This window comes from Dioscorea cayenensis, chromosome 8 (assembly GCF_009730915.1).
Source record: "Dioscorea cayenensis subsp. rotundata cultivar TDr96_F1 chromosome 8, TDr96_F1_v2_PseudoChromosome.rev07_lg8_w22 25.fasta, whole genome shotgun sequence".
NCBI lineage: Eukaryota > Viridiplantae > Streptophyta > Magnoliopsida > Dioscoreales > Dioscoreaceae > Dioscorea > Dioscorea cayenensis.
Window position 1 is genome coordinate 16,219,834 of NC_052478.1, and position 12,540 is coordinate 16,232,373.

At 34.3% G+C, this 12,540-nt stretch overlaps 1 protein-coding gene and 1 non-coding gene across 3 annotated transcripts; one reads left to right on the top strand and one right to left on the bottom strand.

Moving 5' to 3' along the window:
* The first annotated feature begins 425 nt into the window (after positions 1-425).
* On the top strand, positions 426-3,910 carry LOC120267898. 2 transcript variants are annotated; one of them, XR_005538617.1, is made up of 5 exons: positions 426-507; positions 2,579-3,014; positions 3,108-3,171; positions 3,379-3,534; positions 3,608-3,910. XR_005538617.1 is itself a non-coding variant. In XM_039275574.1 (4 exons), the coding sequence occupies exons 1-4, from the start codon at positions 3,001-3,003 to the stop codon at positions 3,710-3,712; spliced, it is 339 nt and encodes a 112-aa protein (XP_039131508.1). In that variant the 5' UTR covers positions 2,524-3,000; the 3' UTR covers positions 3,713-3,910. The 2 variants fall into 2 exon arrangements, 1 of the variants encoding a protein (XP_039131508.1); XM_039275574.1 differs by lacking the exon at positions 426-507 and having other exon boundaries at positions 2,524-3,014.
* Positions 3,911-12,434: 8,524 nt separating this feature from the next.
* On the bottom strand, positions 12,435-12,540 carry LOC120268113. Its single transcript, XR_005538782.1, has one exon. It is a non-coding gene; the product is annotated as a small nucleolar RNA R71 (small nucleolar RNA).

The following is a 12,540-nucleotide window of genomic DNA, read 5'->3' on the forward strand; positions in this document are numbered from 1 at the left end:
TTACATCTGTCACAATTCCATTTAATTTTTTCTTGTAATATGATTTGATACTTATCTACTATTTGATTTGAATGCACGGGTAGATGCATAAGTAGCTGATGTTGGTACCAACCTCTTATGATACCTTTATGCCACCAAATCTAAGTATATAAATTCATCCCATTTGTTAATTATTTAAATATATAGTCTAAATATAATATATTGTACCCTGCCTTATCTTTTTAACCCTAATCTTTTTTTTATTATATTTTTGCATACTTGGGAGTTAGAAGGGCAATTAGGTCTTTTTCCATGTCCCTTCTTTTGGCCATACCTCCAACCATGCCTTGTCATTTCAAAGTCATTCCTTATCATTTCAAAGCCATGCATTCTCTTTTAAAGCCATGCTTTTACTTTCATTATCTTTTTGCTTTTCTCTTGGAGAAGAAGGAGACCTTTGAATGGAAAATCCTTCCCTTGATGGCTTGAAGCTCCATCTTTCCTTCCTCCTCTCTTGAAGCTAGCAAGGTAAACACCATAATTCTTTCTTTATTTCTCCTTTTTTCTTCATCCTTGCTAGATGAACTTAGTGCTTGCGGTAAATGAGCATATTTGAGCCTTGATTTTTGCATTATCTTCTTATTAGAGTGTAGAGGGTTATTGGAGTATGTTTCCCTTGTTTGTTTTCCAATAATTGTTGGAATCATGAGTGAATCTTGTGCTTGCAATTTCAGGATTATTGTAGCACCGGTGAGTTCTCCTTGTTTTCTTGGTTTCTTTAGCTTTGAGGGAAGCCTAGAACCTCTGGAATTCTTTGGAAACCCCCGATCTTAGCTTTGAGCTAACCCTTGACTTCGTTGAGGGTCGTTTTGTGTGTTTGATCTTATGGTTTTTCTTGGTGTTTCTTTGGCTTACTCTTATCTTGCTTGTGTGTGTGTGTGCGGTCATGATTGGTTAGGTGTTGAGGGATTGTCTTGAGGCAAGGAGCCTACGGAGGAGTAACACTCTCACGTGCTATACCCGCCTAAGTTTGTGAGTGGGACTAATTAGCATAATTCTATTAGAAAAGTACTAATAGCTATATATATATTGTGGCTTAAGTAAAGCTTTATTGGTTTATACTTGTTTTGTATCTTGTCTAATGATGGTTATTATTGTTAAAAATTTTGAAGGTATTATTCAGTGTTTGAATGTTCATCTTTGACTTGTGAGTTAAATTCTTCAAGGAGTTTGCGAAATCTTTGTTTTGTGAAACTTGGGAGTTGTCGTGGAATTCTTTGATTTTGCATAATCTAAGCTTGAACTCCTTTTGGGTTGTCGAAAGGAAAGAATTTCCATGTTATTTCTTGTGTTGGATTGTGTAAATTGTTTTGTGTTAAAAGCTTGAGTTTTGCTTGTGTTTTTATCATTTCCTTGTGGAAATGGCTGAGATGTTCTTGATTGATGGTTATTATTGGTTATTGTACTCCATGTGGAGTTGTGATTATTGTTGAGTTTGTATAGTGATACCCTACTGTAGTAGGCGGACTTCCACTGCCAGCCTTTTGAGGTGACGTGGTAGACCGGTTGATTACTACAAGGGTCAGTTCAGGTGGATGTATAGAATTCTAACTAGATATTCATCAGGTAGCCATTGTCACCATACGGTGAACCGATGGTTCAACGTCAAAGGCATGAGTACTTTGATGGCTCTGAACCTAACCACGGCGGCAATGAAGGTTTAGGGAGGTTTCTAGACCACTTTATGCTGGGTGAGTGTTGGGTGTTGCTTTATGCTAGGTTTGAGATTTAGTCCCTTTGTGTTTCTTTTGTTGTGTCATATTGAATTTGTGTGAGGGGGCGAAGCCCAACTGTCACTCTTAGGAGGGCAGTCTCCCATAAATTTGATTTGGCACTAATATTATGTTTATTTATTGTGAAACTAATGTTATTTACTTTCTTATACTTATAATTGGGAACTATTTTTTATTTACATATTTATAGTGGAAGTTTTGCTTCATGACTAGCTTATTTTCATAAATTGGAACTCTATATTCAATATTTTCACACTTTGATATTCTAAAACCCTAATTGAGGTAGAATGCCTTCTTATTATATCTTTCTTGCTATTTTGAATTAAAGTTGCAATTATATGTATTCATGTGCTAAACTAGTTATTTTATTCATCGCGTATCAAATTTGGAGATTTATGTTATCATTGCGTATATTTCTATTAGGGTTGTGCTAATCGCTCCTCACTAAGTAATATTAGTTGCTCAGCCCCTCTTTCGTCTTCCCAGTCTTTTGTAGGTACTAGGTGTGGCGGTGTGGCAGTGTGCTCAGTATTTGCTACTGTTCTCTCTATTGCATTTCTTTTCAGTTCATGTATGTTCTTTTTTGTCATGGACAAGTTGTTTGACTTATGGATCCACAGGGGGTAGTAAACCTTATTGCATAGTCTTGTATCTAAACAACTCCTAAACCCTTTGTGTGTCAGCCGTGTGCTGTTATTGTTGTCACTTGCCTGTGCAATTGTGAACCCTTTAAATTGTATTTATTATTGTGGTTGCTATCACTATGACTTTCGTTATGTATCAATGTAAATGTTGTTGTTTTCTAGGTTGTTGGTTAGCCTTGCGGTGCTCTGAGGGTTAAGTGGTGGAGTGCCCCTCCTCGGGATCATCGCGGCAGTTGTCACATTCTGTGGACCCTTCGGGTCTGGCCATGACATCATATATATTCATTTTCATGTTAAATTACAGAAACATTTCATCTAGAATTAGTCAATTTCATCAATTATCAAGATGGCATGGTAGCGCAAAGTTAGAGAACATTATAGATCATTGATGTGTGTCTTTAGAAAAGGTAAAGAAAAAACATTGTATGTGACTGATACTGCGTGGCAAATATGGAATGAAGCATGCAATTCCTCGGAGTTTAAAGCTCGAAGCCTGAAATTTTCTACAAAGAATTTTATTAAGGTTGAAGGACGTGGATTTGGTATATCCCGGCACTTAGGAGGCACTATTTCTCACATATGTCATGCAAAGAAATTGGTAATGCATTTTAATTTATATAAATGTAACTTTATTCTCAACATTTTTTATAACATTAATTTTAACTTAATACAAGTTTTTATATTATTGTAGCGATCGAGGCTTGGTCGTGACCCTCTTCCAAATGAGCTTTTCGAAGCGACACTTACAAAGAAGGGTACCTCTGAGTTTATTGATGCAAGAGCTCAGGCCATTATGATAAATAGATCAATAATCTCTCTTTATATATATATATATATATATTTGAGGCATAGATGAGTAATTTATTTTTATATATTTAAATTGTAGACTTTGTTTACATTTCATGAGTTTTTATTTGATTGTGTTAATCACAATATTTGAGTTCTCAAATTTATTGTGGTAGGATCGTTATTTGGACCTTATGGATCAAGCATCTCAAACACAAGAAGAGAGTAATAAGTCTTCAATTTTAGACAAAGGAAATATATTACTTCAGGTTTATGGAGTAGGCTCCCAAGCATCTATTTTTATCCCTAGCTATCGCAAAGCTCATCTACAGGTATATCATCTATGGACCTATATGCTAATAATAGGCAAACATGCAATATTGTTGATTTGCTTTTCATCTACAGGAACATCATCCCAGGAGCTACAAATTAAGATTACACAGCTGTGTGAGACTATTGATCAGCTACAAGATAAAAACAAAGAGCATCAGGAGAGTTTGTACGAGATGAGGGCGGACAAAGATGAGTATCATGATCAGATGATGTGTTGAACGTAGGATATGATGATAAACTTCGAGGCTAGGATCCTTCAGTGCTCATAGTTCACTCAGGACTCACATCCAGCTAGTAATTATCATGATATTGACCATCTATATAAGTTGTAGTTTATTTGTTATTTGTTAGTATTTTACTTTTGTTAAACTTCATTTTTGGACATCTTTTTTTAAAATACATTAATGAAATCATTTTTTGTTAGCTTTATTGGATGAAAAAATTTGTTATAACAAGTATTATTTATATCATTATGAAAGTAAATGTCATATTTTTTTTATTATTTAGTGTTTTAGCAATGGATTACAAACAGATTAATTAATTATATATATATATATATATATATATATATTAAATTTTAGCAATGGATTTGCAACGAAATTTTTTTTGTTTCTAATAAAAAAATTTAAAACAAAATATGTTCCATCGAAAATCCGTTTCTATATTCTAAAATGAGAATTATTCCATTGCAAATCCATTGTTACATTCTGAAACTGATTAGCAACGAAAAAACTTCTATTGTTGAATGTAGCAACGCTTTTGAAATAGAATAGTTTCCATTGCTATTTTCAAAAATTGGAAACAGAATTTTTTTTTGTTACAAATCCGTTGCTCATGTCTAAAATTGAAACGGAATAGTTTCTATTGCTATTTTCAAAAATTGAAAATGGAATTGTTTCCGTTACAAAATCCATTGCTAATGTCTGAAACAGACTATTAATTTTTTTTTGTAATAAATTAGCAACACATATTCTTGAAAAAAAAATTCTATTTCTAATCCATTGCTAATTCAATTTAGCAACGGATTAGAAATGGAAAATGTAGTTTGTAAACTACAATTTTCTTGTAGTGACCCTTAATTTAAATACAAAGTAGAAATGTGATTTGTCCTAAAATCTACTCCACATAATTTTCTTGTAGTGCCTCTGGTCTCAAAAGTACCCTAACCAGAGGCCTACTCACAATCCCCTCGTATTGCAGCATGTCTATGCTATGTGGGAATTTCTTCTTGTCACAAAGTACATCGAGTATGATAGCTAGGAATTTCACCTCATTAGCAACCAAGTATTTAAACTCACAATTAGATTCAAATAGAAATGATTGCAATTAAGAAAAATAAATAAAGCATCAAATATTCAACAACCAATGTCAATGAAATAAACCCTAGAGTTCAACTATACCCAAACATCTATAAATTAGCCCTCCATAGAAGGAGTGCAAGCATTCAAGATACAAATAATAGGAGGAGATATAAAAAACATGAAAACCCCCTTCTCAATCATGCCGATAAAGGATCGCGGAAGAAGCTCTAGGAAAGCTTCCACGCACACCACTAAGGTGAACTTGACGACTACGATCTTCAATTCCCATGAATGTGGATCCGAATCTCCCTTGGAATATCCCCTTGAGTGCTAGAGATTCATCTCCTTTCTTCCCTAACTTCGCCTCCAAGAGTTTTCCAAAATAAAAGTAGAAGTATTTTCTAAAAATCCTTATTAAATCTATTTATATCCGACTACTTACAGGCTGCTTACGGGCGTAAGGATGTGGTCGTAAGGGGGTTGAAGAAGATAGTCACGAGCCATACTGGAACACTTACAGCCGTAAGCCACATCCGTAAGGTCTTCTGTTCATGTTACGGTCTAGCTTACGACCATAAGTGCTAGACCGTAAACTTCACTATGCTGCTTCTTGTGACTGCCCTTACGGGAGTATGTTGTGGTCGTAAACTCCTCTAGTTGGTCCTTACAGGCGTAATCCTTGCCTGTAAGGTCCTTTGATTTGGCTTTGAATCTTCTTTACAGCCATAAGCATGCCCGCAAGGTTCTCTGAAATCTACTTATAACCGTAAGGTAAGCTGTAAGCTGCCCGTAAACCACCACGTTTTATCTTGTCCCTATTCAAATGATGCCGAGAAAGCTCCAACTTCTTCATTTAAGGTCTAGAATGTTTCTTTTAGCTCTAGTTTTGAAGTGTTGCCCTAAGCCTTTTAATGTGAAACACACTAGATTTAGGATCGAATTCCATAATATGATTCTAATACATGCCGAATGAGTGTCCAAAGTGATATAAAATACATGAATATTCTACACTCATTATTAGGCATTGGGCAATCTAGAGAGGGTTACTCTTTATCTTTGTGAGAATGAGTGTGAGTGTTGTACTCATTATTTTCCCCTCTTTTAGTGGATTGTTTATCTCCGAGCTCAATCCCCCAGACGCAGGCAAGTTGTATCGAACTAGGTAGCCAATTCGTGTGTCTCATTTTTCTTACATGTTTGATTTTATATTGAGTGTGTGTGATTACATTACATGAGAGGTTGAGCGACAAATTACCACACAACTACCTCTCCAGACCTAACAACCTGTTTCTTTAAAATTGTTGTATGTACTATAATATGCATGCTAGCAGAGATGGAGTTAAAGGTGTAAGTTTCGCCGTTAAGTTTTCATTAGCATCTTTCAAATTCTCCATTTCATATTTAATTCCATATAATTCTCTTTTACTTACATCTTTAATGATAATATTATAAATATTTTGAAGATGTCTTATAGCTCACAATGTTGCTTTATTTTCAGCTTCTTTCTTTATATACACTTTGAATCCATATTACTCAAGCTTTCCAAGCTTGTTTTCAAATTTCACCTTGGCTATAAAACTCGGTTCATAATCTGTGCCACTTTTTTCACCTTCATAACTTGGTGGTGGTAACTTTAATTTTTTGAATATTCCCTAATTAAGCATTACTTTAAATTGCACGGTAGCAATGACAAGATTTTGTTTTTCAATTTTTATCTACAAATAAATCCAATTATCACAATGTTATAAGCAATTATAAATGACAAACAAACTAATAATAATATAATACATAATTTTTTATTTAGGTTTTTCACATAAAAGAAAAAAAAATAAAATGTTCATTTTTAAACTATTTGTTTGAAAAAAATTAATAAAATATTCCTATAAATAATTAACTTATCAGAATACAACTAGGGTTTTATAAAAGGAAAATTTTTAAATAACTTACTATATATACATACATACATACCTTGATTAATATGTTAAGCTAGTTGCGAACATTTTAAACTATATATATGTATATATATACATGCCTGGATTAATATTTTTGAGCTTGTTGCAAAGAAGTTAGATGAGTGGTTTCTTTTATTTTTCCTTGATTATATAGAAAGAGTGGGTAGGTTTTCGATTATTAAATTTTCAAATATTATTACTATTTAATCACATATTAATGGTGATTTCTGTATAATCAATTTTAAAAGATTCAAACACTGGCATCTTGTCAAAAACCCTAGCTCAGATATAGGTGTTGACATTAAGTTGTGAGTTTTACCCTATATGTGACTAATAGAGACTGCATTCCACACCTATCAAATGAAGTAAGGACACCCTATATGTGGTCGTAAGGGGGTTGAAGAAGATAGTCATGTAGAGGATGAACATGTGACTAATACAGACTGCATTCCACACCTATCAAATGAAGTAAGGACACCCTAGCTCAGCTGTGGATGTTGACATTAAGTTGTGAGTTTTAAACTATATATATATATATATATGTTAGGGGCAGGCATGTGACTGATACAGACTCCATTCTATATATATAGATATATATATGTTGGGGGCAAACATGTTTCTGATATAAATTCCATTCCACAAATAGCAAATGAAATAAGGGCACCCTAGCTCGGATGTAGGTGTTGACATTAAGTTGTGAGTTTTAACCTATATATATATATATATATATATATATATATATATATATATATATATATATATATATATATATGTTGGGGGCGGGCACGTGACTGTTACAAACTCCATTCCACATATAGTAAATTAACTAAAGACACCCTAGCTCAGATGTAGGTGTTGACATTAAGTTGTAAGTTCTAAACTATATATATATATATATATGTTAGGGATGGGCATGTGATTGATACAAACTTTATATATATATATATATATTAGGGACGAACATGTGACTGATACAGATTGCATTTCACACCTAGTAAATGAAGGGCAACAGCTAGATTTGACAGCGCAGTGAAGTTTATTTAGTAGTTTAGAATCACTATGCAATGGGGATTGATCAAACAATGGCTCTTTCAATAGTGTCTATATATATAAACCCCAATTATTATTATTATTATTATTATTATTATTATTATTATTATTATTATTATATATATATAACATAAATTGATAGAACACCATCAGATCTATAAAATGCATACGTAAGATTGAAGGAACTAGCAAGTTGAAGGCTTCCACAAAGTAGTGATTATTTATGGCTTGGGAAGCCGTCTTTGTAGAGCCGGAGAAGTTTATGTGTGAAATAGCTAAAATAAAATGAAAACAATCATACATAAATTAAGAAAATCAAATTAAATAAAAAAAAAACTCACACATAAGAATTCAAAAATATATCAACAGTAAAATATATTAAAAAAATAAAGAAAGGCAAAAAAAATCATTGATTAATGGAAAAAAAAAATATCATCTTCATGTGAATATGAAAATATTCACACTAAAACCCACCATCTGCATTGAAACACAACTTCATGCTTCTCCCATTCTTACTACGCTCACCGTGTATCTCTCTAGAATCATCTTTGTGAACTAATTTTGAGCACTTTTGAGCCAGATCCAAGATAGAATTGATATTCATTGCATGGCAGGACATGGCAAGGCATGGCATGGAATGATCCACCAACACTTATCTTTCATCCTCATGTGGAACATCATACCCCCTCTTAAGACTTTGCTATGTGTCAGTTTTTAAGTATATATATATATATATATAACCACCAAAACATGCGTTCAAGCTTCATAATCCTCTGATCACTTTCAACGGAGAAGACGATGCTGACAATCACATTCTCCACATCACCGTAGACATCGGTGAAGTGCACTGTAACATAAGTGTAAGGATCATCACTTTCTCATGGTTCATCGTCACAAAAACCATCCAATCCATTCCTGGCAACGTCCGCCAATCAGTGATGGTCCAATCGTCGTCAGTGTACCGGTGTTCCGTCCAATGCTCATTCGGCGATTGCCGAAGCTCTAGAGTTGGCTTGCCGTCTTTGAATATAAAGCTGGTGCTCGCCGTTAATTTTCTTCCCCAAAAAATGGGTGAATTGCGGAGTTTACAAAGAGATAATAGTATTTATAGTAAATCTATAAGATTTATTTATTTATTTATTTATTTATTTAAGTTTGAGTTTGAGTTTGAGTGGGATATTGAAAGATTTATTTTGTAATTTAAAAAATATAAAATTTAATTATTATTTGTATTTGATTTTATTATATTCAATGAGAGATATTTATGGATAGGAAATAATTTTGGTCTTTGAGTTATATTTATTTTCAGACATTTATTTATAAAAGTCTAAAACTGTTTTAATATGATTTTTGTAAAATATAAATGGATAAATCATGATTGATTGAAATAAATGCACATACAAATATAAGTTTTTATATATAGTTTATTATTATATTTATTTGATTGGGCAAAGAGAAGAACACGGCTTGCTTGCGTAGGCTCTAAAATAATATTAGAGAAGGAAATCCAAAAATTACAGTAATTGACAAAATACTGTATAGAGATAATCAAAACAAAAAATATCTTGAATTCCTCTTCACACATGACTTTCAATCTTCTTCTTCTCTGCATTTAATTGCAAAAACAAAAAAACCAACCAACTTAAATTTTGGATCATAATTCAAGCAAACATATGTAAATTTTTTTAAAATAGGGAAAATGGTGCTTCCACTCTTCTTCTCTAATCTAATACTTGTCAATAAAAACAAAACAACAATATTAAATATTGAATCCAAATTCAATTGGGAAGAAAACTATTTGAGCTCTCTTTTTTTTCTCTAGTCCCATAGCTCTCATTAAAAAAAAAACTTTAAATAAAAAAACAAAGGAAATTAATGAGATAAAATATTACCATCTCTAATTCTTGCTAATCTTTTTCCTATTCTTACACTTATACCTCCTTGAAATAAATTTTCCACTACTTCATTTTTTTATCCCTTGAGATATTTTTTCCACTATAAGTAAATAAAAAAAAAATCAGTTATCTTCAAATGCACCATACTGACATACTTACTAGTGAGCCTAGACATGAGCTCCAACTTAGGAGCCGATTCTAGCTCGAAGTCGACACAGACTATGGGATATTTTGTGATGATGGTGGTTGATAAGTGCTTGTGTATAAGTAATACGAAGTATTCGTTTCTCACATTGAGCATCACTTTTATCAGATTTTATCGCTTATTCGTGTGTATTGTGTTCTTTTGTGCATGTAGAGTTGTGGAGACAAAGTTGGATGAAAAAAAGCAAAAATAGATCGTGGATGCAATTGTTGATGAAGTTCTTGGGTTGAACAAACGTGAAGACATAAGTTGTGCTCAATGACATGTGGGTGTGTGCCAACCTCCATTGTGCTCAAGTGAATACATAAAGAGGAGGGCACAAAGGCAGTCATACTCATATGTTTCGACCTGTGCAATATTAGTAAGAGCTTCGTCAATGTGGTTTCATTGAAAAAACAACGCGATCTACTACATGGATGTGTGCCCATTCATCTGGCCTCGATGAAAAGAGTGGATTTTGGAGCATTTCAGCAAAGTATTGTAGCAGTTACTGTTCACATCAAGCTAGAAATGAAGACCTGGAAATTCACACGGTCGTGTGGAATTTCCACACGCTTGTGTGGATGCCCAATTTTAGCCTCTATAAATATTGCGTTTTGAGAGTTATAAAAAGAATCTTTTCCCATCTTTGGTGGCGCATGTGGGTATGGTTTGGAGAGGTTTTGCTTAGGTTTTTGGAGCCATTCTATGGCCTTCGACATTGCATTCCTTTGGAAGAGAGCTATTGAGAGAGCTTTCATCGGTATCGATTCAGCGAGGTGTGCCTAGGCTTGACAAGGGAACCTTTGGAAAATATGAGGTGGCTCCACAAGACCATTGATAGGGACTACAAGTGGGTTTTATCTATGGATAGCATGCTTTTACTTTCGATTTCATTGTTGATTGTGTATTGCTCCATGGAGAGCTAAACCCTTAGTGGGTGCTTGGACTTGTAAACCCTAGGATGATTTTGTTTCATTAACTCTTATTTTGCTTCTTTAATTGATGTTTTAATTGAGTTTTAATCTTGAATGCTTGTTGTATTGATTTTCCCTTAGAGTAACACTAGGGTTGAGAATCTATCTTGGTAACCCTTGTGGATAAGTGACATACTATTAGTATTAGACAAAGCAAGGTTGGAAAGGGTCGAGAGGGTTAGTCGAGAGGTAGCGGAACATCCCCTTTCCCTTCTGATGTGATTTATCCTACCTTCACGTTCCAAGAGTTCTTTGCAGTCATGATAGAGTGAAGTGCTAAGAGACAAACTCCACTAGGGCTTAGTTGCGCAACCAACAAAGTGAAGTGTTGAACTAATCCTTAGTGCTGGGGCTTAATTGTGACTAGGGTTCTTTCGCCTGGACCAAAGGGTTAGATCTATATTAGGGAATAGGATTTATCACTTGCCCTAGAGCTTTAAGTAACCCTACACAGTGTGAGGCGTCGAGAGCATCGCTTTTTTTCGGGGTATAGTGTAGGGTTAGCCACAATTGACCTTAGGTTTGGGACCATGTGTCTTTGGATATCCATGACTCATTAAACTTCAGTTACTAGAAATGATAATTAGTCTTGCACTTGAAACAATAGTCCTAGGGTGAGTAATGTCCGAGTACCCCATCTTTCTATCAATTACCTCTCCTTACTCCTATTGTGTTTCCTTTCTCTTTTTCTTTATTTCATTTGCATTGATATTGTTCACTCACTCACAAATTGGTTCACTCTTTAGCTAAATAGCATCACTATTTGCTTCCTAACAACTATTCCCTATGGATACGACTACCCACTCACAGGGATACTTTATTACTTCGACAACCTGTGCACTTGCGGTACACACACGCAGGGGATGTGTCAGGTTTTTGGTGCCGTAGCAGGGGAATAAGCGTTTTGGAAGCATTTTGCGCTTTGCTATTTTATCTATTCATCACTTGTTCTATTTCACACTTTCTTATTCTTCCATCATTCTGATTTGTTTTTCTTTCTTTGGTTACAGCTCTAGGTTATGACCTGAGGAAATCCTTCGACATTGGTTGAAGGTGATCTGGATATTGGAAGAAAAATTCATAGAAGGGGAAAAGAACCTGTGCAAGAACAGTCAAATCAAGCTGAGATAGAAGGTGAAGGGTCTGATAATATGGCAGAACAACATGAGGAGTAGAATACACTCTCAGATTATGCAAGACCCGCAATTCTTGGCATGCAATCTAGTATTGTGTGGCCATCGATTATAACTCAAAATTTTGAGCTCAAGCCAGGCTTCATTTAAATGCTATAGTAGTCAGCACAGTTTAATGATTTGGCCGATGAGGATCCAAATAATCACATTGAGAATTTCTTAGAAGTATGCAACATGCTTAAGATTAATGGTGTCACGGATGATGCTATTGAGTTGAGGCCTTCCCATTTTCCTTCAAAGGGAGAGCAAAACAATGACTACATTCATTACCTAGAGCATCGATCACTACATGGGAGGAGATGGTAGAAGCTTTTCTTGCCTCATATTTCCCTCCCGAAAAATTTGCAAAACACAGGAATGAAATATCCTCTTTTGTGCAAATGGAATTGGAGTCTCTTTTTGAGACATAGGATAGGTTCAAGATATCTTGTGGAAATTTCCTCAGCATAGGTT

Coding starts and splice junctions, on each gene's coding strand:
- LOC120267898 (XM_039275574.1), top strand. Junction 3,172..3,378: donor AGCGACACTTACAAAGAAGG/GTACCTCTGAGT, acceptor TTATTGTGGTAG/GATCGTTATTTGGACCTTAT. Junction 3,535..3,607: donor ATCGCAAAGCTCATCTACAG/GTATATCATCTA, acceptor TTTCATCTACAG/GAACATCATCCCAGGAGCTA.